Here is a 27860-nt window from a genome sequence, read left to right on the forward strand (position 1 = left end):
AGTGCCCCATGTACAGAGGCTGTAGTCCTTGAAGCAGGTGGCCCGGGTTTAAATCCAACCTGTGCCTACTTTCCCACCTGTCATTTACTACAATCCCTCTCCCCGATATCCAACTCTATTTACTGTCCTGTCTCTCAAATAAAATCAAAAGCGTCCAAAAAAACAAATAAAATCAAAGTCTGGCCTCGTCAACAGCCATTTTCCAACAGGTGTTAGTGTTAATAATGTGATATAAATGAACCTGCAGGTTACCCTTGCCTGTGCCATTGTGAAAAGAAAACCACAAACACACGACAGGTGTGAAATCTACCTTTTATTACAAAAACAATAAACTTCTTCTGAACTGCTGTGGGAAAGTTCTGTCTCATAGAAATCAAAAGTCACCACAGATTTAATAAAAAATAAACATTATTAGAGGTGAAGAACAACACGGATGGTGCCCCATCTTCATCAAAATATATTTTAGCTTATAACTCCTTGTGTGAATGATGGGACACAGCTATGAAGAACAGAGGTACGGTAGGTAGGTAGGTGTGTGTGTGTGTGTGTGTGTGTGTGTGTGTGTGTGTGTGTGTGTGTGTGTGTGTGTGTGTGTGTGTGTGTGTGTGTGTGTGTGTGTGTGTGTGTGTGTGTGTGTGTGTACCTGGCGTAGGTCAGACTAACACAATGTTTGAAGGGTAGCTGTAGAATGAGATTTGAACAGAAAAGAATGACTGACGGTTTGAATCACCCTCCTCGGTGACGGTGCAAGTATGAGCAGCAGGACTCACACTAAGGTGATCTGTAAAGAATTCACAGTGAAACGCTGCAGAAGAAGAAGAAGAAGAAGGTGAGTTTGTGGATTCTGAGGAGGCCGTGCATGAAGCGGGTGCAGACACCTGTGTGGCCGCTCTGCATCGGCTGTGTGTGTGTGGGTCAGGACTGACACTCCCATCGCTTCCCCTTTCAACTCCTCCTACTCCTACACACACTGTAGGAGTCCTGTGTCAGTCTCCAGTCTTTGACTCCCTGCAGTGACGTGTTTAAGCTGCCTACTGCCGCTTTGTTTCTTTTTGGTATTAAAAGTGAGAGGGTTGCAAGTCGACACACATTTGGTTGAATTCTGTTCAGTGGGCCAGCAGGAGGGTCAGGAGCTCATGCAGCAGCAGGACAGAGATGCAGAGGAGGGGATCCACAGAGCTTATCAGTGCACAGCCTGCAGGAGAGGGAGACAGAGAGAAGAGGAAATAAAGATGTGTTCACATGTGCAAAATGTCCTCAACATGAATAAATTCATTCTGATTTGGGATCTGATGTAGGGACTTGGGTTGGGAACCAGAGGGTTGCCGGTTCAAGTCCCGGTGCAGACCAAGTATGGAAGTTGGTCTGATAGCTGGAGAGGTGCCTGAGCACTGCCGAGGTGCCCTTGAGCAAGGCACCAAACCCCCTCCCCACCATCAGCTCAGGAGGCCTGCTGTGGGCCGCTCCGTCACTCTGACATCTCTCCCTTAGTGCATGTTCATAGGATCCTGTTTGTGTGCATGTATGTATATATATATACTTCAGCCTATGTGTGTGTTCAAACTGGATCGAATAGTACATGAACTTTCAACAGAGAAAATGCCGTCATGGCGGACATATATAAAGGGGATACCGCGGAAAGGACCTCCAGACATGCTCAGTAAGAACATATTTACCCCAACCAGGAAGAAGCTATTTGGAAAAAGTGTGATTCAGGATCTGAAACAACCATCATCACAAACCATGCCTCTCTTTTGAATTCAATTTCTTTCCTAATAAGCCGTATCGATCAGTCTCTTCTGACACATTTCTATTCTGATCAGGCTTTATTCAGATTTTTTTTTGTGTCCATAAAAACGTACTCTGCATATCACTCCTCTAGTTTTAAACCATGGTCTGGCTTAGTACTTGATTCTGATCAGCTATGGGGTGTTCAGTGATTCCCCCGCTGGCGTGCGGTCACACTGCTCCAGGACTAACCGGGCCTGAGCTTGTCATTACCTCTAGTACATAAGGTTGTAATACAACACATGTATGGCTTTACGTGATTATGAAGCTTGCTTAGTTTCCAAGACAGGCGGACTTGAGGGAGAAAAAAAAAAGGACGCGCTGTCTGGTCCGTGTTCGTACAAGGGAGAACAACACATAGAACAAGAAAGCTATTTTACTGACTTAAAAACACAACACTCTGAGATTCCTCGATATTGAAGGCAGGATTTTCTTTGCCAAAACAACACATTAGTATTATTCCACCAACCATAAATGTTGTATCTGTTAAAGAGGCTGACATTTTTTCTGGCGTCTCACGATGCCAGGAATCCCCGTAGGATTCCTGAGGCACGAGAATGGATTTCACTACTCAGCACAAGATATGGGCAGGGACAGGAAAGAAAGTCAACAGGAGCGGACGGGTAGACAAGTTGTACATGCACACACAAATAAATGAATAAAGGGTAATTTTTCTATCAGCTTTTGTGTCTGTCTGTTGGTTAAACGTGTATGATGTATGTCGTATGCGAGTGCTGCAGCTGTTGCGTAAATCCAAAAGCGATGGATTCAGAGACAGCGGGCATAACTGATACAGAAAAGGCAGAGTTACAACATAAAGTTAAAAACAATGATCAGTCTGTTTGACTGTCTGAGTTCTGGGGCAGGTCCGACATACTTTTTTTATACACTTTATTATATAGACTTTATTAACCCCCGAGGGGAAATTCATTTTACACTCTGTTATCTATATGGACATACTTCTCACACACATAAGTCCGAATCCCACACATGCACAAACAGGACCTGTGGACATGCATTAGTGGAGAGATGTCAGAGTAGGGCTGCTGACATCTGCTACAAGCTGCTAAGCAGATAGCACAGCAGAGCAGTGGGCAATGCTCGGGAAGTCCCCTACCACCTCTCCAGCTAAATGACCAACTTCCATATTATGGTCCACACCAGGACTTGAACCAGCGACCCTCCGGTTCCCAACCCAAGTCCCTACAGACTGAGCAACTGTTGCCCCTTAGAAGTATGGTAGTGCGACACCTTATGCTGTTTGTAAAACATGTAATTTCATTGACGTCACACTAGTGACTAAGGGCCACAAGAGACACACATTTTAAAAGTAGGTGGGATTGAAAAGCAGCTGAAAATCTACAGTTTGTTAAATGTATGGTGCCAAATGGAGTAGAAAAAAACGAAAGTGAAAATAAATAAACGGGAGCGGGATAGAACGGTAGTCATTCTACCGGGATTGGGATAAACCACTCCTGTGTCAGCCTCTAGTCTGTTGCATTTTCTAAAGCATTCAACATGAGCTCTATTTTCCACCAGTAATACAGCAGTCACTTGTTCTCTCTCTTTAAAAGACACTCAGGGACATCAACATGACATCTGCAGGACACAGTGGTTTATCTGAATGGATTACATCCTTCCAGCTGAGCTCTAGTCTCTGGACTCTGACTGAAGATAAAGGCGATCTGAAGTGTTGGTGTGTCTAAAATGGACTCGCACAGCTCATAACTGCTTCAGCAGCACTCAGGCACCCTCACTGTCACTGCTGCTGCTGCTGAGACATCATTGTTTCTGTCAGCACGGTTCAGTTTGCATCACTGACAGCCAGGGCTGTATCGCTTTACCAACACAAATCATGCAACATCTTGTTTTCTGCAAGCAACAATAATTCATTAACATCCCATCCCCCACCATGATTAATTGTTCCCTTGTAACACACGATTATCATCTCAGTATCAAGCCTTTCACTTGATTTAATGCTCTCAGGAAGGACAGGAAGAGCTCAAACTGTCTCCTCACAGAATATGTGAACGGATCCAAACCCTTGATTACCAATCTCAAAAAAAAAGAAAAAGCCCTCTGGATGGTACCAACCCAGTCTCATGTCAAAATGTGTAATACCTACGTTGGTCCACAGCGCAAAACGTAGTAGTTTCACAATAAGGGCTCTAAAATTGTGACATGCCTACGTTTCTTTTTGCCTTATCTTTTGTATAGGCATACCTCAGGTCACGTGACTGCCCAGTTTTCCCCTGGAGAAAAAACAAACATGGTGGACATCCCTTCTATTTTCGGCGGAAAATTTAGTTTGAGGCTTAAGTGTCGTTTTGATAACCTTTCTGGGCGACAAATGTACATTGTATCTTCATAATCTTCGTTCGGTTTATGTTTATGATCTTTAGTTTGTTCGTTTCTATGAAGATTCTTTCAGGTCTCGATAGAGAAACGTTGGAATGTTACGTTTTCTACTGTTGCTATGGTGGTAGCTATGGACGCTATCAACAACGTATCGGAAGGATGTGGACGTTCGGTTCGCAGCTCTTTTTTCGGCTGCTCTGCTTTCTCATTCAAATCCTCCATTGATTTTTCACAAAAACCTTATATCAAGAGATTGGTGCCTGGGACCAAGACAACAAGCTACCCCAACACTCGTGACTATAGTACATTCAATTTGGCACCAAAACGGCATCAAAAACGGAATCAAAGGTATAGGTTCAAAACCATAGACTGTAAATATTACTGGACGAACCCTGACCCGTCTGTTACATAGGCAGAAAATGAGTCCAATCGACGGCCGCATCCATATTGGATTTGCAGTCTCAACCTAACTTCGGATCAACCTAGCAACAGCAGTAAGGCGGGACTGGCGGGACTTAACTTCGCCCATTCAGCTCGACGTTAGCAGTCCACTTGACAGCATCGCTAACAGCTAGGCTGCTATCATCCCCTACTGCTGCTCATCCTGAGTTATCTCTATAAACAGTAAGTTAACATTTAACTTTTCTACAACACAGTTAAAACTAATTATATTCAACCCAAATGTTTAATTAAAGTCTTAAAACTACACTTTTTTAAATATACAACTATGGTTATTAGTTATTTGTCAGAGCAGTTACACTTTGTCAGTGTTAGCAGAGCAATACATTAACAAAGTTTTATCCATAGACTGTAAATAAATATGAGACATCCAGAAGAAATCAATATTACAAAGCATACAGTTCATGTTACTGTTCTGACAAGAAGAGGAATGTCTGTGTCTTATATTTACTGATGTCAACAGCGATGAGGTGAACATGACAATTGAAAAATAATTATTTAGTATTTATTATAAGACATTTGTTTTCTATTGAACCCTGTGAAGTCATGGAGTCTGTGGACAGTGTCAGCTTCACACCAAAAACTATTAGAAAAAATAGTGTTTAAGACTGGCATCTATTATTATGAGTTGCAGCTACCTTGTTCAATATTATTCCTGCAGATGTGGCTCATAACAAAAAAACAGCCTGAGCTGTCACATGTAGTTAACTGTACATTTTGTCTTGTCTGAGGCATTAATTGAACACCTTTGTATTTCTCCTATAGACACAGTGTGGATTATTGGTGACTGGTCCATCGAGGTGCCCAGAGAGCTGCAGAGACAGAGGAAGAAACCTGAGCCTCAACAACATCTGCATTTGTTAGTTCTTCTGGGGTGGACTTCAGTTGCTTCTCTTCAACAGCTCGCTGTGAGGGAGGTCTGAGTGATGTCACCCACAGACTGAGAGCTGAGGCGTGTTTTAAGCCTCTTGACAAACCGTTACACCGCACCCGCCTGTCAAGCTGGTCAGCTACACGCCTTATTGTGAATAACTCTTATCCTTCATCAAATCAAAACTGATGAATCATCAAAACATTCACACATCTATTTGTTTGTTTTGTACCAAGCTGTAAACAGGTTCATCTCTGCTGTAAAAACAGACTTTTTTTATGTTGTTTTTCAGATTAAATAAATATTTCTATATAAATGCACTCCTTTATGCTCAACTCAATAGCTAAGGGAAGGAAGTCTACTTTTACACAACTTCTTATTCTTTCAACATTTTTTTTTACCAAATACTAATGTAGTTCATTTCTGAAAGTGGGATGGAACAGAGTCATTGCAAAAATATGCCCTTAAACACAGCCCCATTCTTAACTCAAGATACATGGAGAGTAAATAAGAACAATAACTTGTGAATAAAAACAGTTAAAAATTATTTAGAAATGTAGTCTTCCCAGATCAATATCACATAATATCAACTTCTTCCATCTAAACTGGACAAAAGGGTTTAAAATGGGAAGAAAATAGTTTGATTGCAAGTTGTTTGGAGGAGATCTAGTTTTATTTGAACAGCATGAATACAGTCTTCCAAGGTGCAAACCCTCCTCCTCCTCCTTCTGAAGCTTGTGGAGCTTGTTGATGTACTGCCGTCTTATCTGCTGGCCATCTTCTCTCACCAGAACTTTGACTGTTGAAAAGTCATTCAGAAGAAGCTCGAGCATGTGACATGGATCCAGGAGAACATGGACTTTTAGTGAGGGGTCTTCAGGATGACAAAGAAAGAGAGAAAATATCAGTTATTCATTAAATCATTTTTTTGTTCTCATCTATTTTTCTGTATTCATCTCTGTGTAAGAGTACATTTATAAATTCAACAGTGTACTACCCAGACAACAAAGGTACAGTATTCAGGTAATCAACATCTATTCAAAGTTAAGAAGATAAACCTTATTGTAATCATGCTGTTTTCAGCTCTCTCACTCACACAATGATATTCCACATCAAATTGTCTCAGATTTTGTGTGAGGAAAAATTAAGCAGTTTATTGTGGATAGTACTTCATCTTAACATGAAACAAATATAACCTGAATTATTTAAATCATTAACAGGTCCCAACTCTCTGTGCTTTAGTACAGAACATACAGTAACTCATTTCTTATTAACATGAGCTGTATTCTTCAAACTATACTATATACTATACTTTATATCTATGTGCTTTAAATCTTATTTTCATTCCATATGTTATTTATATTTTATATTTCTGCTGCTATATTCTGTGTATGAGTTCAGTGAAAATTAATATGGTTATTAATATAGTTCTTAATGGTTACAGATGCTCTTACAAAGTGCATTTTTTTTAAAATTTGTTAACAGTTTGCTCAAATCTTGAGACACTACGCCAACCATGTAACGTTAATGTCATCCTCTATAACCTACACAGCACATTAGGTTCAGTTGAGTTTATGTTACTGACAGATAATTACTACACAAAGTTTGTTTTTTAATGTCCACATTTACGTGGAGTATAACATTACTCATAACGTCAGATAACCACCGAGCTGAACCTTTAGCTTCTAACATCACATAAACTCATTATTTTCAACATCTTAACAACAAACAATTCTAAATAATGTAAATAATGTAAATAATGTAAATAATGTAAATAATGAGCTACACTGAGTACAGTTAGTCGACTGGTTTACAAGCTAACGCTAAACAAGCTAGGTCCGTAAATATAAATACCGACACATGAGTATACAGTAAATATAACACTACTATATCACTTACCGAAAAAAACTGAAGCATCAACTTCTTGGATGGTCTGTTAACCGCACAGCAAGCCATGTATGTTGTCAGATATGTGTTAAACAACCTCTCCAAACAAAGTAAAAAAGAGGAGAAATCAGACGGATCAAGCTGTTAGCCTCCTGACCTGCTGAACTGACAGATAGATGCAGCGCCCAGAGCTGTCAATCAAATCGCCCAAAACCCTTATATGGGCATAGTCGTTTTCCTTATAGAATGAGTTATAAAAAAAATCCCCCTCCCCACAGTGTGAGGAGAAGGGGCCGTCAACTTCTCAGATATATCTCGTTTTTTGAACCAGGCTGTAAACATGTTGATTCCTGTGGTAAAAACGGGCTTTATTGGCTGTGGGCTTATGGCACTTCCGGCGCTTCTGCAGCCAGCCTCAAGCGGAACCTCGAGGAACTGCAGTTTTTTGTACTTCCGCATAGGCTTCATTTTTTGAGACCGGAGGTTGCCCCTTGGTTCAAGACTGTGTACATCATTTTCGTCCGGAGTCAAGGAACTACTCATCCCACAATCCATTGCGAATTATATCGTTTATTCAGTCTTTCAGGTCTATGCTTGAAATGGGTTACAACAGACCCTAGACATCAAACTAAGCTTCTATGCAATAAATAATGATTTCTGTTACATTTTTATGGATGTCTTTCATTACAACCAAATTTAATAAAACAATTGGAACAGATCGATGCATATTAGCAACATTATAAACTATAAAATTTAACAATACATAAAGACAATACTGTACAGTTTGTGTGATTTATATGATTTTATTTAACTAAATAATCCTGACAGATTAATACTATCTTTTAAAACAGGTTTGATTTGACCACTTTTTTACAATATATATATTCGGCTTTAGTAAATATTTGATATAGTGGGTAGATATACATTTTTTACAACCCTAATTACGTTCCCTCTGTGCACAACGCCAGACATAACTACCAAAATTCCTGTTTCTAGAATAACAGTCAAAATATCCAAAATTAACTGATATATGTACTTTATTTTAACATAGATCATATATGAACTATGCAATAAATACTTCGGTCACACGAGACATATTCAGTGTCTATATCTTTTGTAAGCCTTTTATAATCCTAGTTACAACCTTTTTTTGGAAACGGAAAAGACTACAATTATGGTGCCATTCAGTATCAAGCTGTATGACTTGACTCTGAGGAATTGTAGTCTTTTAGACAAATCTCAGTGTTTCCCTTACCTAAGAAGTAATATATATTTAATTGAGGGTACACAGGGGAGTTTAGTTGGATGGTTAACATATTTATGTTATCAGATATTTAAAAAATAATTGATACATTTGTTAAAATGTATTTTAACCATATATAGCAGCTCCCCCTGTTGTTTTGGTGAGCTGACTACCCTCACATGGTACTTTGTTCCAAGACCTCTCTAAAACAGTTATTCCCATGTCTGTAGCCCCTTTTGTTGCTGAGTTATAAGCCTTCAAACATGCCCTTGGTTCAAGGTTCAAAGGGCATTATTTCAAAACAGGGGTCATATTGAAACCTCATCTTCACATATGTTACTCTCCAGGATGAGACCTTTCCAACGATGTATGTCGTTCAGCTCTAAGCCAAAAACTTAAATATTCTCATTTCCTAGGCAAGGGGTCTTGCAGTCATACTTTCATAGAGCTCTTTCAAAGCCCAGTACATAAAATGTTTTTTATTTTTTTTTATTTTGTTTGTTTGTTTGTTTGTTTTGGTGTAAGTATATCATAAAATCTGGGGAACTATATGCTTGGAGGACAGCCTTAAGTGCTTGGTTTAGAATTATGGCTAAAAGTAAAAATCTCTTATGCTCTTGTCCATGTTAGTTCATCCTAGTACTTTTTTTTATCCTTCTTTCCTTATAGAAGAGTTAATCTAATTTGTCATCAGTCATTGTTTTAATATTCAGTTTAATGTCTTTCATAGAGCAACAAGGTTGAACAGGTCAAAAGGCTTCATGTCTCTGCTAGGCCGCAAATGGTCAAATTAGTTATTTTAAGCACCTTTAATAGGAGTTTTTAACATCAGTCTTGTTCACAAAGCATACAGTATATAATGGAGAATGACCCTCTGTCTTTTGGAACATTTTCACACTTTTTTTTTAAACACCCTTTTTGATGTTTTGATAAAAGTGTTTCAATTGTGAAAGGTTTGGCAAATTGAGAGTGGGGCCTTAAGTCACTTGTGGGTTCACAAAATCTCTTAGAAGAGACCTAGGAAGTTGATTCGGTTTGTTTTGTTTTGGTGACAGTTCCCAATCTCACAAACAACTGGTGAAAATTTGGGGGTTCTAGGTCAAACATAAGTGTATGAAAAAGGGATTTAAAATTTGAGTCTACGGAGAGGAGGGGGGGGCGCGCCCTCAGCCTTTAAACCAACAGTGGGCGGGACTGCACGATTGCGCATGTCAGCAGTACACTGACAGACCACAGCATAATGGGCTTTTTGAATGGATTTTTGCAACCAACCTTAAAAAACATCAGTAAATACCCCCTGAAAGATCGCTCACAAGTGACTATTATCAATACGTCATTATTTGATGTCAGTGTCATGTGCCCGTTTGTAGTTCTTATCACCGGCCGTTTACTTTATTGATTGCATTTTCTGGTATTAATCTAATCCATTAGGATTATTTTGTCAAATAAAATTATAAAATCATATAAATCACACAAACTGTACAGTATTGTCTTTATGTATTGTTACATGTTATAGTTTATAATGTTGCTAATATGCATCGATCTGTTCTAATCGTTTTATTAAATTTGGTTGTAATGAAAGACATCGATAAAAATGTAACAGAAATCATTATTTATTGCATAGGAGCTTAGTTTGATGTCTAGGGTCTGATGTAACCTGTTTTAAGAGCCGCGAACCGAACGTCCACTTCCTTCCGGTTCCTTGTTGATAGCGTCCATAGCTACCACCATAGCAACAGTAGAAAACGTAACAATCCAACGTTTTTCTATCGAGACCTGAAAGAATCTTCGTAGAAACGAACAAACTAAAGATCATAAACATAAACCGAACGAAGATTATGAAGATACAATGTACATTTGTCGCCAGAAAGGTTATCAAAACAACACTTAAGCCTCAAACTATCTTAAAATATTGCATTTTCCACCGAAAATATAAGGGATGTCCGCCATGTTTGTTTTTTCGCCAGGTGAAAACTGGGCAGTCACGTGACCTGAGGTATGCCTATACAAAAAAATAGGCAACGTAGGCATGTCACAATTTTAGAGCCCTTATTGTGAAACTACTACGTTTTGCGCTGTGGACCAACGTAGCTATTACACATGAGACTGGGTTGATGGTACACACCAATGATAACCTTGTAGTTGACCACTCAGCCATTTCCTTCACAGTAAAAGAGACTTTTCTCAAAAATCGGTGTGGTTCTCTTTCTTGCAGGAGACTCTGTTTCTTGCACAATCCTTAACGTTCCATTGTATGTCCTTATTCGTGAAACCTGAAGTGTATCTTCACACACAAGATGCTCCACGCTCCTCATTTCAGTGCAGGCGGCTTGATGCGTTTCTAATTAAGAAAATCAAAATAACTTTATTCTTGGAAATATACAACTTTAACCTAATACATTTGGTATTTTAATTATATAAATTATGACTTCAATTTAGTAAGTTTACATAATTAGTCTTTGAATTTAATCTTGAAATCTTAGATTTTCCATTTCTTTAAAGGAACAATATGCGATTTTTTGATCCAGCAGATGTCCCCCTTGAGCACCAGCACGAAACCAAAACAACTTGTGCTGCATTGTTGTGTTAGCATGCTAATGCTAGCGATCTTTATTATACTCGTATCTTCACATTGCATTTAAATTTACCTGAAATGAGCATGATCTAGAAACACACTTAAGCAGTGAGTACAGTATGTTATTCTTCTTTTCTCTAGTCCCTAAATTAAACAACTTTTATACGCCGGGGGATGAGCCGGCCGGCCGTCTCGGCGATGTAAACAAACTGAAGCTACGGCTCGGAATGCACTGAAAACATCACAGACTTTGCGACATTTAAGTGTGAAAAATTGCATATTCTGCCTTTAACATGCTTTAATATTGGGTCCTAGAACATCTGGCAACCTGAAAAAGGCCAAACCTAAAAACAAACAAAAAAGATTATCACTTAAAGTGTAAGTTATCAGACGCAGGTAGACTAAGTACACAACCCCCATGTATGGAAGCTATAGTCCTCCAAGCAGGCGGCCCGGGTTTGAATCCAACCTGTGGCCGCTTCTGGCATGTCAATCCCCACTCTAACTCTTCCCAATTTCTGACTCTATCCACTCTATTCATTTCGTCTCTAAAATGAAGGCTTTTTTGAAGCTTTTTTGAATGAAATCTTTTTTTTTAAAGTGTGTTAAAAGTGGAATATTTGTACGGCTTCACCTTGCTCAGACTGGCCTTTTCTTTGGCTTAACATTTTCTTGACTGTAGGACTTCAGTTTTTCTACTGTTGCAGTGTATGGGTAGAATCAGACAGGAACACAAACTCTGTACAGAAAGTAATGAATTAAGTTTGATTTTTATGGCCTATTGTGTTGACATAAATGGTCCAAAAATATCTTCCTGCGTGTTTAAGCATCTCAATGTCAGAACATCAGAAGGTTGTCGTTATCCCTCATCTGTTGTCAAACACTCAGTAATATATTTAAACTCATCCTGGTCAATAGAAAGCTGTCTCTGAGAATTTGAAACTGTCTCTGACTCAGTGTGTGCCTGACAGCTGCAGCCTCCATTCAAAGACTTGGACATGAAAATACTAAACCTCACCGCAGGAATATTAATCTGGTGAACTACAACATTCGAATATGCACAGTCCTCAAGAATCTAAAGTGTAATCCTTTAATGTCACACCTCTTTTTTTTTAATTGAAACTGACAAATTCTGACATCCCCGAGTTTTAATCCTAGTTTGCAAGAACCAAACACCACTTAAGTGATGAATCAAACTTGATCATAATCTGAAAAAATAATTACATTATGATGCAGAAGGGAGGCGGTGTGCTGAAGAGACTGGACATCTACTCTGAAAGTTAGACACCATACCTTTAGGAGGTAAATCTAATCCCAGCAAATATCTATAGATCTATAAACATGACCCAAAGTACATGATCAATTATATTATAGATTTCATCCACATGGCTTTTCAATTTCAGTCAAATTAATCAACATCTATTAGTCTGTTAAGCTTTGAAATACAGAAAACTGACAGGATGATGTGACAGACATTAAAAACTACAGTCATGAAAAGTCAAACTAAAATGACACACAAATTCAAGAACAGCAAGCTGAACATGTTTGTTTGATTCTGTTGTGCTCTACACAAAATGACAGCGTGCAAAGGAAAAAAAAGAAACCGTTTTATAAACAACATAAAATGTATTTGAGCAAAGAGGACAACACAGGATGATCTGGATTAAGAGCAGAGGAAAGTATTGTCGTGTGATGAGTCAGAGTGTAGCAGCAGGATGGGGGATCACTATCATGTCTCTGACACGCTCTGCTGTTTCACACTGTCTGATCAAGCTGAATGTTTGTTAAAGACAGCAGCGTCACGTGTACATTTAAGGACAATCCAGATTAGATTACAGGTGCTAGCATTACACAGTCTGGACTAAAATTCATGCAGAAATGTTTAGCAACAAACATTTCCTCTTGCATTTTGATACACTGAGAGTTAGTGCAAACGAACAGTTTTAAGGCCCAATTGGAAACAGATGCTGACATGCAGTGCACAGAGGCAGAGCACTTTTTTTTGTAAAGTTAAAACATCATCATCAACATCAACAGCTTCCCATGAGAGAACTGATAAGTATCAAACCCAGATATCGTCACCGTTGATATCATGATCAATTTAATTGTAAGAATAGAAAAGAAGGTTTATTGTCATTGTCCGGTGTATACAACAAAAATCTGTAGCACAGCCTGAGTGGAACAGACTTTCATTGTGTACATCTGCACAAAGACAATAAACCTTCTATTTTATTCTAAAACATGGAGAAGCAGCATTTTGTTATCATGCCGCACAGACCTGGAATAATCTCCCAGATGAAGACACTGACTCTGACCACCTTTAACTGGAAGCTTACATCTCTCCTTTCTACACTGATAACTCTGTTTCCGTCAGTAAGGTAAAGCTCTCAGGGACTCTAAAGCGGAGGTTCTCAACACGTTCTAAACCTCAGGACCACTCACCTTCTTTCTCATCAAACATTGCAACCCATATCTTATAACCAATCAGATTTACTCAATGAAAAAAAATATTGAAGGCACACATTCGCGACCAACTGAAAATGGCTCCGCAATCCACTTGTGGGTCCTGACCCCCCAGTTGAGAACCACTGCTCTAGAGCACTATGACACTGTAACAGATAGCTAATCATTGATGGCCCACTTTGATGACACAAATTACAGGACAGAAAAAAGAGTGAAATATTTCCTGATTATAGCGAAGCTTTTTAATCTAGCTGACATGCTGATGTGAATCTGGATCATCCTTCGTTTATTGCTTTATGAAAAGGATTAAAGTGAATTAGCAGCACCAGGCTCTGAACACAGCTTGTTCATTAAATGAGTTCAAATAAAAAAAAGGATAAAAACATGAAGCTTCTAAACTGCTAAACTGACAGTGCTTAATTCTTCTGATCCAACCAGGAGGACATGATGGACCACTTGATGCAGCAAACCTGCCTGACTCCAACTCAGTTCATGAATAAACATGATTATTTTATTTCAGTTGTCTGACGTTAAAACTGCTAAACATCCCAACTTCAGGGACTGCCTAAAGTTGTTTTAAATCCTATTTATCAGGTCTGATTGATCTCAGTTTGTACATGTTAATGATAAGTCCTCTAAGCACACCAAAGTTAACCATGGAGTGCCTCAAGGTTCAGTACTTGGACTGATTCTCTTTACCTTATATATGCTTACTCCGGGTGCTATTATGAGGAAAAGCTCCATACATTTTCATTTTTATGCAGATGATACTCAGCTACACGTATCAATGAAGCCCAATGACAACAACCAGTTTTGTAGACTAGAAGCAAGCCTTAAGGACATTAGGACCTAGAAGACCAGAAATGTTTGGCTGCTTAACTTAGACAAGACTGAAGTTATTGTGCCTGGCCCTAAAAACCTCAGAGAGCCTTTTCTAATTATAAAACAGCCCTTAATGGCATCAACCTGGCATTTAGCACCACTGTTCAGAATCTGGGAGTTCTATTGATCAAGATATGTCCTTTAACTCTGACATAAAACCACTTTCAAGGACAGCCTGTTTCCAACTTCATAATATATCTAAAATCAGGCATATCCTGTCGCAAAACGAAGGAAGTCAACTCAAGCTGCACCGATTTCCAACTGGGGGGGGGTTTAAGATATCATCCCATCACTCCGCAAATTCCTGCATGTTAATTAAATCTGCGAGGAGTGATAAGGTCGGAGCATATAGACAACAAATTCAAACTATTTTCTGCTGCAATAAAAATTCAAACCATACAAACCTGAGTTTTCCGACTGAACTAATTTTCACTAACTTGCCCAACACTGGTAGTACGTTTCCTGGACATTCCCACATATACTGTCACAGTTGATGTAAATCAAAACAATAAAAGTTATGAAGCACTAAGAACAGTCCAGTAACGTAAATGATGCCTTTGATGGTGAGCTTTTCTGTGCTGCTTCACTCATTCTCCACAACTCAACAACAGATGTGAGTTACATAACTAAACTGTGAACACACAACTTCCTGGCTTCATGAAAAGTAGATCAACCTACAGGAGATAGAAATCAGTGAGCAGTAACAGCAGTTTGTCACTGGACGGACACCAGGACATTTGTTCTGAAAAGACCTGCTCCTCTCTGTGCAGCTCACATTCAGGTGATTTTATTTCCCTGCAGCAGCACGTCTCTCTGCACAGACCAGCAGAGGGTTTCCTCATTATCCCTGAGGGGTTTGGGAGATGATGCAGCTGTGTGAAGAGAGACTGTCTTATGACTACATTTCCTGATGAACAGTTATATTGCAATAGTTGTCCCTGTAAGTCTCACACACAGTTTCCTCATGTGAACTCAAGTTTTCCTCTCTTGAAAATTAAATGTTCACTTAGTCCTTCAAAACTGATTATTTGAACACAAACAAATTAAACGTATCACATCGATGATGCCACAGTGAGAACATTTCCAAACAGTTAACCCTGAAAAACATAGCTCAGGAGATTTGTACATATTCTTTACTTTTGTCGAAAGCTGATTCCCAAAGTGTGAGGGTACTGAAGGTGGGCCGCAATAGAGGCTCATGATTATACAATTTTTTTGCTTTACAAAAGTATTAATAGATCATTAATTTGCAATTTCCTGAAAAAAAAAAATAAACTACAGAACCACAATCAGTGCTAGGGGCAAGCAGTGCTACATCACAATGTCAAGACCACAATCAGACAACATTCAGGGCTTCAGAAACCAGTGATACTGCAAACAGCTGCTGTGAGGGAAAATTATAAACAAAACACACACAGAGAGAGGGAGAGAGAGAGAGAGAGAGAGAGATCCACTGATCCACAATATGTCTTAGAGGCAGGCTATGTACCACAGTCATTTAAAGTAACCATAATTAAACCTCTTCTTTAAAAGTCTACTCTAGAATTAGGAACTCTAGCTAACTATAGACCTATATCTAACCTTCCCTTTATCTCAAAGATCCTGGAGAAAGTGGTAGCTAATCAGTTATGTGACTTTCTCCGTGACAACAGTTTATTGGAGTACTTTCAGTCAGGATTTAGAGTCCACCATAGCACTGAGACTGCACTAGTTACAAACGATCTACTTCTAGCTTCAGACAGGGGACTTCTCTCTGTGCTCGTCTTGTTGGATCTTAGTGCTGCATTTGATATGAATCACCATCACATCCTATTACAGAGACTAGAACAGTTACTTGGAATTACAGGGATTTTTTTAAATTGGATTAAATCATATTCATCAGATCACTCTCAGTTTGTCCTCTATGCACACCAAAGTTAGCCATGGAGTGCCACAAGGTTCAGTGCTTGGACCAATTCTCTTTACATTATTCAGGTATATGCCTCTTCTGGGCAACATAATGAGGAAACACGCCATACAGTTTCATTGTTATGCAGATGATACTCAGCTTTACATATCAATGAAGCCTGATAACGGCAGTCAGTTATGTAAACTAGAAGCATGCCATAAAGACGTTAGGACCTGGATGACCAGACATTTTTTGCTGCCTAACTCAGACAAGACTTAAGTTATTGTACTGGGCCCTAAAAACCTCAGAGACATTTAGAATGACATAGCAGTCCTTAATGACATCAGCCTGGCATCTAGCACCACTGTTAGGAATCAAGGAGTTATATTTGATCAAGATATGTCCATAAACTCACATAAAACTTATTTAAAGGACAGCGTTTCTTTTCCATTTGTAATATATCTTAAATCAGACATATCCTGTAGCAAAACAATGCAGAAAAACTAGTTCATGCATTTTTTACCTCTTAACGTTATTGTAATTCTCTTTTATAAGGCTGCCCTGGTTAATCTCTAAAGACTCTACAACTAGTGCTGAGTTCCTGCACACTGTCTAAATTGTACACTGGCAACACTTCAGTACCAAAATGTTTTTGTACAATTTAGACCGTGTTGTCTTTCTTTCTCTCTTGAGACATCTTTCAATTTCAAAATGTAATTTTTACATTTAGATTTCTTGTCGTGTAATGTAATTTTTTTAATGTAAAGAGAATTGGCTATTTACTATTTAAGATACTGGGTATCATAGAAATAACAAATCATTGTATTTTCTCTATTGAAGTATTGAAAATTCTTACAAGCTTGGTACCTTAAGGGAAAGTACTTTATTTGCAATAAACAAACCCTATCCCACCCATAATACAAGGTTTGAGTGGGCCTCGAAGTAATGCAGTAAGACAAAGTATATTTATGAAAGTCTGGTCTGATGCCTAAACTATTACAGCATGATTCGTAATTCTCTAACAGAGGACCACCCCAGCTGACGTGCGTCCAGGTCAGCTGGGGTGGTTTTTGTGATAATCTTGTGTGAGTATGTATAATGAATCCGTCATCATAATGTAACATAACTAATCAACAGGAACGAAACATATTTAGATGCTTTTATTGCCTGATTATTGGCTGAGGTTGTTTTACACACACAAGCAGACACAGCTGCTGCAGAGTTCTTACCATGTGAGGAGTGTTTGATCAGAGCGGTGACAGCACAGGACTGATACTGCAGCTCATCAACACACAGAGCAGACTGCAGGATTACCTCTGTCATAACCAACAACTCAGTCACTTCATATCAACACGTGTGTGTGCGTGTGTGTGTGTGTGTGTGTGTGTGTGTGTGTGTGTGTGTGTGTGTGTGTGTGTGTGTGTGTGTCAGCCATACACACAGCAGCTGTCATGCTCTCCTCAGGGCTCAGCAGATTCTCTAAACTTGGCAAAGTTTTAATTATTCACATTACGCTTCGTGGAACTCCAGCGAGGCAGGTAGACGAATTGAAGCGAGGTGGATTACACAAACTCCTACACACACACACACACACACACACACACACACACACACACACACACACACACACACACACACACACCACCACCACCATCTGCCAGGCTGCTGTCATAAAGAGCAGCACTAAAACGCTCCCCTGATATGAAGGGGTTAGAGATGTGTGTGATGTTTGGAAAGGGTGTATGAATACTCCATCGCTCTCATTTTAACTCAACACAGCTACAGTTCAAAACCCTCGAGCATCTTTGAGGTAAGGTTTCTCCTCGGCCACTTTGTAACTTCAGATCAGAACCAGCTAGTGAGTGTCTTCACTATCAGAGGAAACACTCGTGTCTCCCATGGCCTTTTTGTTTCCTCAATAAAACTGGATGGAAAGTCATTGTCAAGGAGATTTCTGAAGCTTTGTCCTGGACTTGCAAAACGACTAACACTTTCCTGTTGTCTTTCCATACCACGAGAGGATTCATAAAGGACAAAAAGAACAGGTACCTAACAATGACTGCAAACCCCTGAGGCACTGTTAGAGTCGTGTTTTTTCCATGTACAGTTTTCCATAGGGACTCTGTAGTTTGATGCTGGGCTTTAAAACTAAAACAACCATCACACCTGACATCACAATGCTTCAGAATGGCTCAGCTGTCTGCTTCTCAGCAAAAACACGTTTCTAGCATGCTGTCATCCATAGATTTCCATAGAATAAATGAATAGATAATACTGAAGATTCAGTAAACAACACCTTCCAATATTTATACAACAAAGGATAATCTATTTGAAAATCTAAAAAAATGAGTTTGTAGACATAAACACATTGCATGGTGAATTAGATTGATTGGTCAAATTTTTGGTAAAGCTGCACTTTATGACTAACGTTTTAAGGGTTGAAGAGATGTGTGGGAGGTTGGTTGAATTTGAGGCTTCACAGTGGTGGAGTGTTTGGCTCTGCAGCAAGAAGGTTTGTGGTTCAAATCCCCAATCATATTCAATCAAACAGTTTGGACTAGGGTTTGATTTATTGATTGACAGTCCAGGGACAATAAATAAATGACGCGTGGACCAGAGTTGTATTGATTGATTAACAGTCCAGACAAGGGTTTGATGGATTGATTGAGAGTCTTAATCTATCAAACTAGACTCTAGACCAAGGTTTGATAGATTGATTGAAGTCCAGACTAAGGTTTAATGGATCGATTAAAAGTTAAGACTAGGTTAGGTGGATTGATTGAGGGCTAGACCAGGATTTGATAGATTAATTGAAAACAAGTCAGGTTTTTGATCATATAAGTTTGCCTGATTAATTTACAGTAAGAAATGGTGAAACTCAATTCTCGAGAGTCTGGACAAGGGTTTGATGATGGAATTAAAGTCCAGATGATGTAAATGATTTATTAAACACTGGGCCTCTGGCTTCCTCCCAACAGTCCAAAAGACATGCTTGTTAGGTGAATTGGTGAATCTAAATGATTTGTGTGTTTGAGTGTGAGCCTGAATGTTTGTGAAAGCCCTCTGATTGGACTGGTGACCTGTCCAGACCCTGGTGTAGATCAGGGGTTTGATCTATTCATTAACAATCTTAACCAGGGGTTTGATTTTTTTTTTCTCAACAGTCTGGACCAGGGTAGAATTGACTGATTGACTTTATAAAGTTGTATTTTATCTATTGTTATTTTGCGGTTGCAGCTTTAACAAATATTCCTTCCTCATCCTCTTTGACAAAAAATAACCAGTTCTTATGCTGTCATGTCAAATGTCAATGTCACAGCTAAACAAAGCATAAACATGTTGATGTTAAATCAACATGTAAGAATAACTGCTGGAGAAAAAATGGACAAAACACAATGGAGACAACTGAGACAACTTCAACATCGTTTCACACACTGACTGTTTTTCTGACACTAGAAGTTTAGGAAGTAAACTGTATCTACTCTGATGTGAAAGTCATGCAGATCCAACACTATGCAGCAGAATATGTTCACACTAACAATCTATTCAGCAGATGCAAATGGATACAAGAGGGCCTGCAGTGTGTCTCAGTGTAAATCACTAGGACACAGACACAGAGTCTGTGTCAAAGATCTGAACTTCACACATTACAGACCTGAAACAGCGTCACTCAGCTTTGTGTGTTTATCAAGTGGTTACTCCCTTAACCACCACCAGGGGTCACTGTGGCACTGTTTCCCCTCCCTTCCCTTGCCCATCCCTCACTTACCGGCTCCATGCTGCAGCCGGAGGATGTCTTTGATCCTGGGTAGCGTTGAGGCTGAAGACCTGACCACTGTTGAGGTGGTGGTGGTGAAGATCGAGGGAAGGAGTCCTGGATGAGCCTGCTGATGCACAAGGTGCTTCCCCTGCCCAAACCTCTGCCCCACTGCCAGCCCCTGACCCGGCTCTGAGGTGGCCCTGCCTGCCACCCCCTCCCCTCCCAGCCCTGTGTTAGTATTCCTCAAAGGCCAGCGGTTCTGGATGTGCGACACGGCCTCCTCTGCCACCATGCCATCCCCTGCCGACACGTGCAGCGAGGCGTGGACTGTAAACTCCTGAGTGTCGTCGGCCCACAGGTCAGACACCCGGCATTCATAGACCCCCTCATCCTCCTTCTTCACCTTGGACAAGCTGAGGCGGTGCGAGATGGCATTGCCCTGAACACGCACAGTCTGAAACGCAGGAAGAGGAAACGCTGAAACATGGTTTGAATAACCAGCAGTGTGCATGAATCAGCAGCTGACTGAGAAAAGCTTCATGTTCATGAGAAGAGGCAGAGGCACGTGACCCTCTATTAGCTCCTTCAGCAGACCCTCATATCAGATCTTATCGAGGCCCACTCAGCACATAAAAGGGCACAGTTTAACAGTAAATATTAATATCATAAAAGTGCCAGCTGCAGGTTTTTGAATCCAATGTTATTTTGGAGCTCTAAAAAGATCAGGAAATGAAACATGTCTGCAGAAATAGAGTGAGCAGAGGACTGACGATGTTCTGCAGTGAATAAGAGACACTAGATCTTTTTGACTCCAATTGGAAAAAGGTGTATAAACATGCATAAGAAAGGAACTTTAGTTTAGAGATGTAGAGTTAATTTCTTATGCATGATTTAAGGTAAACCCTGACTGATGTGGAATTTGTGTCACCAATAAAGATTTTAGATGGCAAATGTTTTAAATAAGCTGATATAAAAATTAAATATATAAGAGACATTCTATTTGTCTATTTGTAGAACTTTATTATTATGTGTATTATTGTATATTGTATATTGTATATGTTTTGTATGTCTTAAAAAATGTACAAGATTGGGAGTTGATCCACAGTTCTTTACAAAGTGACTTGACTTGTTTAACAATATTTCACTCACTGAAACATAGACAAACGGTTCTAATTTGGACCAACCTTGTAAACTATAGGGCTCAACCGTAACCGCCCACTTGTTTGTTGGTTCTGGTTCCGGAAGTAAATTTCCCCCATTCAAATCCTCCCTTGATTTTCACAAAAACCTTATATCAAGAGACAATCAGCTACCCCAATACGCGTGACTATAGTACCTTCAATTTGCCACAGAAACGGCGTTGAAAAACTGAAGGAAAGGCAAAGGTACAAGACTGTACATATTCTTCCTACGGAGTCAAGGAACTACCCATCCCACAATCCATTGCGAATTACATCATTTCTTCTTAAAAGTAACTATTGTCGTTGTTCTAGTGTTTATACTGCCAATACAAGTGTTGTAACTGTCTTGTAGTTTGTGTTGTGGAAACTACATTCACTGTGGCATGACCAGGTTATCAGTACCTTTCATGTTGAGAAACTAGTTAGCCTGCTAGCGAAACTTATCTGTTTGCACACGACGGGAAACATTGCCATGGTAACAGCAAGCTCAACCAATGAGAGATGTCACCGTGACACTCTATGATCGTGGGTAGAGCAGTTCTTTGTCCCGATATCGATTATATATCTTGTTTATCTTAAAACGAGGTGGACATCATACAAACTTGTGTCTCCTACAGGAGCATATCGTTTCACACTCAGGGAGCTCGTTGTAAGTCTACCTTGGATGGTTATGACATCATGGCTAATAATCAAATTCGCTATATTGATTGAAAAGTGTCTGAGCGAGTTGTGCCCAAACCATGATGGTTTGCTGTGTTTATAATTTAAATTATATCAGACTACAGGTGAAATGTGTTCCTGTGTGACCACCCTCTCGTCCCCTGCCTCCCTCTCTGCTTGCATACAGTTGTGTTTATGCCTGTATGTTAATTAAGCACCAGCGGTCAGGTGTGTCATTCATGTTTAGACAGACATTTATCTCAAGCAACATCACAAACACACTCAAAGTGGGACTCGGTCTTACAAAAGGAGCATGATGTCGCTAACATTCAGGCTGCTAATCAGCACTCCTCAATGTGTGGAGGCGGGAGCACGGACACTTACACTGATTTTATTGGCTGCCCTCGGAGTGACCTGCAACACAAACACAAAATGTTACCAAAACATCAGCTGTCGTATCGCTAAAAAATACACAAAAAAACAACAACACTTGATTTTTCTCTTATCTGATGGAAAAAAAACACATTAGCAGAGCGTGTTTTATTTCTCAAAGACGCCATTCATACCCTCTCTCTTCTTGCTCTCAGTCTCTCTCTCTCTCACTCTGAGTCTGCTCTCCCCTCCCTGCATGTTTTAATGTGCTAATGCCAAAGCTGTGAAGTCCCTAACTCTTTAGACTGATAAACACTCACACTGATCACTGTCATGTTTAATTCCCACAGTATCTCATCAAGAGAGGGTGACTGTAACATAAACAAGTGTCTGTCCTGCAGATAGAGGCATATGCACATGTCTGATGATACACACACACACACACATATGATGAGGCTGTAAAGTTAAGTTGATGGCCTCTTTGAATTGGATTTCGATGAATGGATTTATTGCTGCTCATTCCTACTTGAAAAACATCAAAGTCTGTCTGCATCAAATTGACACACTTGAAGACATACTGCAGGTTTTTCTTGTGTTTTGCCATCAAAATGTTAAGTTGCAAGTGTTTGACTAATACCTGAAGCAATCCAAAGCATCCCCTAAGGTAGTAATGTAAACATTGTTCTATAGGCCAGTAGATAGATTGTTCTATCGGTAACGGTGTTACTTTAAGATTAAAGTACCCAGGAATATGACGTCTATATGATACTTTAATTTTAAAAAGTTATGATTAGTGGAGATTAAAGTCCCTGTTTTCATGACAATGATTTCAGCTGTTTGTAGTTTCTGGCTGTTCGTTTACAAAAAAACATGGTTTTGAGTGCCTGATAGATGTGGGCGGTAAACCATAATCAGTACCGTCACCAGCATTACGCTCTGCCACGACATTGATTTTCACCATACAATCATCACCCGTTTAAAAAAAACAGACGTTTGGTTGTAGTGCAGACACCAGGCCACAACATTTGCTAAACCTACTGTTTACAGAGGCTGGTGAATACAGGAAGTGTTAAATAGTGATTTATGACAGACAATAGCTCAGATTGAATCCCCAGGTCTTCTGCAAGTTAAGCTCTGACATTCAGAGGAGAGCTGGTGGTCTCAAAACGATCACTGACCAAATGGCGCCTTCTACTCCTTAAGTCAGATCGAGTGTTAACGCATATAATGAAAATGAAATGTTACATAGCAATCAGGTAAACTTGTGTTCTACCCTCTCTAAAATTCAGCAAACAACAACAAACTGAAGTGGTTGTTTTGGCTTGCAAAACGTCTTTTTCTGTCTTTCTTGGTCTTTAACATGGGCTATGTGCTGGAATGGCTTGACTCTGTCTCACTCGAGCCCAGCGCAGCACAGATTAGTATCTCCATTACAAGTATCTGCTGTGGCAGGCTGTGGCTGTGATTCATGGTCTGGCATGACTCCTTGTCGACATTTTCTTGAAATGTACTGCCTTTGTGGTTTAGGGTCACTTGAACCAGCAACCCCATCTTATCGTCCGTCCACACAAACGTTTGTACGTTAGCCATCTTTTAAAGTTAGCCATTTGTAACTCACCGCTATGTAGAAGTAAGAGAATGTGTGCATGTGTTGTTTCACTACAAAGTCATATCACCAACTACTGGCCCGGCATGTATTCTACAGCATTTTAGACAACCTTATGGTCTGAACGTGGAACTTTTTTGAATATGCAAAACAAAAAACAAATGGCGTTTTCAGTGGAGAATTTTTGTGCAAAATTGGTCTTAGTCAATGCCTCAGTAGGACCACTAGTTCAGTCTCCGTTAGTTGGGGAGTAAGACATACTTTTATTGATATAACAAGGTTTATTATATATATTATAAGGTTAATATAATGCAGGTTTAACAGAGTCTTACTTTTTTCTAAATAGAAAGAATTAAGGTTTATATAGGTGAGTGTTTTATTTATTTGAGTATTATTCATTGGAATTGTAGCAAGAGTGAAGAGCATTAAGGATTAAATTCCAACGCACTCAGTGTGCCTTAAAATCTACAGTTACAATCATGGATAGCTAAAGAATAGAAAAGAAAAGTAATCATCTCTATTTCTTTGGCATTTTAGAAAAATTATTTGTGTGTTGCACTTTTAGTACAATTCAGTTCAGTGTATTTCCGCCCTCCTGTGGTGTTTACAGATACTGCAGGAACATCCCAGTGAGCAAAGTTTTCATATTCTACGAACACATTGAAGAAATGTTCCAGTTCAATATTAGATTTTTTTCAACTGCAATAAAAAGTAAATGGAGATTTTGACAAAAAATCAGTGCTGCTATAGATTCTCATTTTGGATACAGACTGACAGGTAGAGCCGGAGCAGTTTAGAACAGTGTGTGTGTGTGTGTGTGTGTCTGTCTGTGTGTGTGTGTGTGTGTGTGTGTGTGTGTGTGTGTGTGTGTGTGTGTGTGTGTGTGTGTGTGTGGTCACCTTGTAGTCTCTGTTAGATGGAGCGCTGATCTGCAGCTCGTGGTTCAGGTCTTTGGGCACCTCCTGCTTCAGATACCACCACTGGATCTCCAGAGACATGGGTGCTGCGCTGGCCGCCTTGAAAGCGCAGGGCATCTCCACATCCTCTCCCTCCCCCACACTGACATCTTTAGGGACTTCAGTGAATGCAGCTTTTGGTGTTGGAGGGAGACAGGGAGAGAGGCAGAGATTAATGAGTGGAAACATGTCATAAGCCTCCGTTTGGCCCGTCCGTCCTAAGCCATCATCCTCCTCCTATAGTCCCCATTAGGCATGATTTATAGACTGTAATGGTTTTATTAGAGCAGCCGTGACCTATAATCTGCCTCAGGATTTATTTGATCAAATAATGGAGAGCAGGAAGCTGTGATGTAGCACAGCTGCGTGTGTTTTTACCGCTCAGCTGTTTTGCTTTGCACTATCCTCACACTTTGCATCAACAGTTGTACAGTTATAACGCACAGACAGTTGCCACTAATATTAAACTACAGCCCTTGTTCCTCCACTTACCGTACACACAGAACATAAAGGGCCAGTTAAGGATGAAGCAGTAAAGCAGCCAGTAGAGTCCCGGTGTTTCCATGTCACACTGAGGCTCTTCACGCGGACATGAGACGGTCGTTTGACCTGAATGTTGACTCAGAAAGCGCCGAATGTGGGCATACAAGGGCAACAATCCCGCTTCATCAGTCGGGCAACATGTACGATGCTGAGGTGAGTTTAAGCATCATGAATCCCACATGTGGCGGAAAAAACTAGAAGAACCGGAGAGATTCTGTTGAAAACAAACCAAAAGAGTGATTTTTAATCCGTCAGCGCGTCTCCGTTATTCCCCCTTGAGCGTCGTCTGGACGTAAAAACCCAACTTGGAGATCAGAAACGTGCTCTTCATCACCTCCGGGCTCTGCTCCAGCACCCATCACATCCCCCGCTTTTAAGCGCGCAAGAAAAGAGGCTGCAGCAGCCGGCAGGACAGCCTCCAGTGTCTCCAGACAAACAGCCGTGGTTTCCGGTAAGAGCCGCGCGGTGCGCCTGTCCGCGGTGCGCAATCCTCCTCCCTGTCGCAGACCTCCAGCCTGTCTGCCTGATGTGCGTCCCGTGCGAGCAGCGGGGTCCCTGCTCGCGCGCTCTCCCCTACTCTGTGCCAACTCTCTCTCTCTCTCCCTCTCTCTCTCTCTCTCCTCCCTCCCTTCCTTTTCTCTCACACACCCCCTCTCTGTGCTACCCCTCCCCCGTCGTCGATGTCTTCATATTCTCTCTTCTTTAGTGTGTCCTCTTCACTGCTTCTCATTACACATAATTAAGTGTTTTTCTCTTCCGTGTTAGAAAACACACAAACAAACACACACACACACACACACACACACACACACACACACACACACACACACACACACACACACACACACACACACACACACTTGCTGTATCTGCTGTTTACTTTAGGGACATGAACATATTGCTGCCTGAGATGGACACCTCCAGAGGTTTGATTTGCTTTAAATTCTTCATGTGAATGAATCACTGCTGCCTGATGAAAAACATCCACGCTGCTATAGACATGAGCTGTATTCTGTGCCTCTCAACCAAAGTGGCAGGATATGCTAGAGGTTACATTCAAATAGTGATGTTTTTTTATTTTATTTATGCTGTTCTTTTTTTTTTTTTCTCGATTTTTTATTTTGCCTTTTGCTTGATCGAATGGTGAGTACCAATTTAGTCTATAGAATTTGGTAGAGCTGGATGATAGATTTTATTGATTGCAAATGAAGTTGGTTTCGATAAATGTATTCACCTTTCAACATGTTTTTAACCGATATTAACATGGAGCTGGGGCGCGCTGGTGGCGCAACGGTTAGGGCGCGCGTCCCATCTAGTGAGACTCTCGTCTCAAGCGGTAGGCCCGGGCTCGCCTCCACCCGTGGCCCCCCTCTGCATGCCATTCCCCGCTCCCTCTCCCTGGCTTCCGACTCTATCCACTGTCCTCTCTCTGCATTAAAGGCACGAAAAGCCCAAAATAAATCTTTTAAAGAAAAATTTAAAAAAACATGGAGCTGAAAGTAGCCTCCGTTACAACCATCACAACGATAGAGTAATGCCCTTGCCACCTGCATCTCTTTGCCAGCACTCCACTTTCTGCCATCTACTGCTTAATTCTCTGTACAACGTGGCCACTCTTTCAAAAGCCATCCTTATTCTTCTGTGACGAAACTGAGGGGAAGCCGTCGGGTGTTAGTGGACCCAAGCACTGCAGTACTGCTAAATTCTTTGGCAAACCAAGGTTCCTTTGCAGACAGCTGTGGTCTCCTCCAGAGGGGGCTTCAACAGTTACAAAAGAAACATCATATAAATAAAGTTATTATTTTTATAGCACAGAGAACTGAGCTTTTTGGACAGAAAGACTTTTATGTTCACAACTTTAAATGGGCATATTGTTCAATCTCATTAAAGCCAGCTTTCAAAGTCTCTGAGGCTTTGAGACTGACAGCTGTGTCCTTCAGGCTGGAGTTTTCAACTGGCTGCTCTGTAAATGTTGGGAGAGTGTTGTCCACTCCTCTTTCACCAACAGAAGTGACTTTGACTTTGGTGGTTTTAAGTTCATTCTTGCCCATGACTTGTACTTTTAAAGTACTTGTAAGATCTACCTGCCAGGTATTATAAAGATCCCAACTCTCTGTACTAAGATGTCCACGTTATTCTTAGAGGAAAGTCCATCAGTGATCGAAACAAAATACTTTTAAAAAGAAATCACACTTTCTGTGCCTATGCAGGGAAAGGATTCAAACTCCTCTGTGGCTTTGGAGTTCAGTTCTCCCTGGGTATCCCATCACCTTTAGCTCACCTTCAGGGGGTTGGCGACTCTGCTCTCCACTTGATCACTTTAAGGTATTTTGATAGTTGCTAGAGAACTGTTGGTTAATCTCATACA

General features: G+C 40.3%; 1 protein-coding gene across 1 annotated transcript; it reads right to left on the reverse strand.

Annotated features, from left to right (window-relative positions):
- Positions 1–531: 531 nt before the first annotated feature.
- Positions 532–26084, reverse strand: vstm2b (V-set and transmembrane domain containing 2B). The gene is made up of 5 exons (XM_020651388.3): positions 25442–26084; positions 24893–25083; positions 22400–22429; positions 20184–20628; positions 532–1195 (listed from the first exon to the last, which is right to left on the reverse strand). Exons 1-5 carry the CDS (start codon positions 25512–25514, stop codon positions 1107–1109), a joined length of 828 nt encoding a protein of 275 aa, XP_020507044.1. The 5' UTR covers positions 25515–26084; the 3' UTR covers positions 532–1106.
- Positions 26085–27860: the final 1776 nt, after the last annotated feature.

Source organism: Labrus bergylta, chromosome 3 (genome assembly GCF_963930695.1).
Source record: "Labrus bergylta chromosome 3, fLabBer1.1, whole genome shotgun sequence".
In the NCBI taxonomy this organism is placed as follows: Eukaryota; Metazoa; Chordata; class Actinopteri; order Labriformes; family Labridae; genus Labrus; species Labrus bergylta.

Excerpts from the sequence above, each read along its gene's own strand:
- vstm2b (XM_020651388.3), bottom strand. The coding sequence starts at position 25,514 with ATGGAAACACCGGGACTCTACTGGCTGCTTTACTGCTTCATCCTTAAC. Across the intron at positions 22,430-24,892 it reads CATCTAACAGAGACTACAAG|GTCACTCCGAGGGCAGCCAA; the intron begins GTGACCACACAC and ends TTTGTGTTGCAG. Across the intron at positions 1,196-20,183 it reads CCGGCTGCAGCATGGAGCCG|GCTGTGCACTGATAAGCTCT; the intron begins GTAAGTGAGGGA and ends CCTCTCCTGCAG.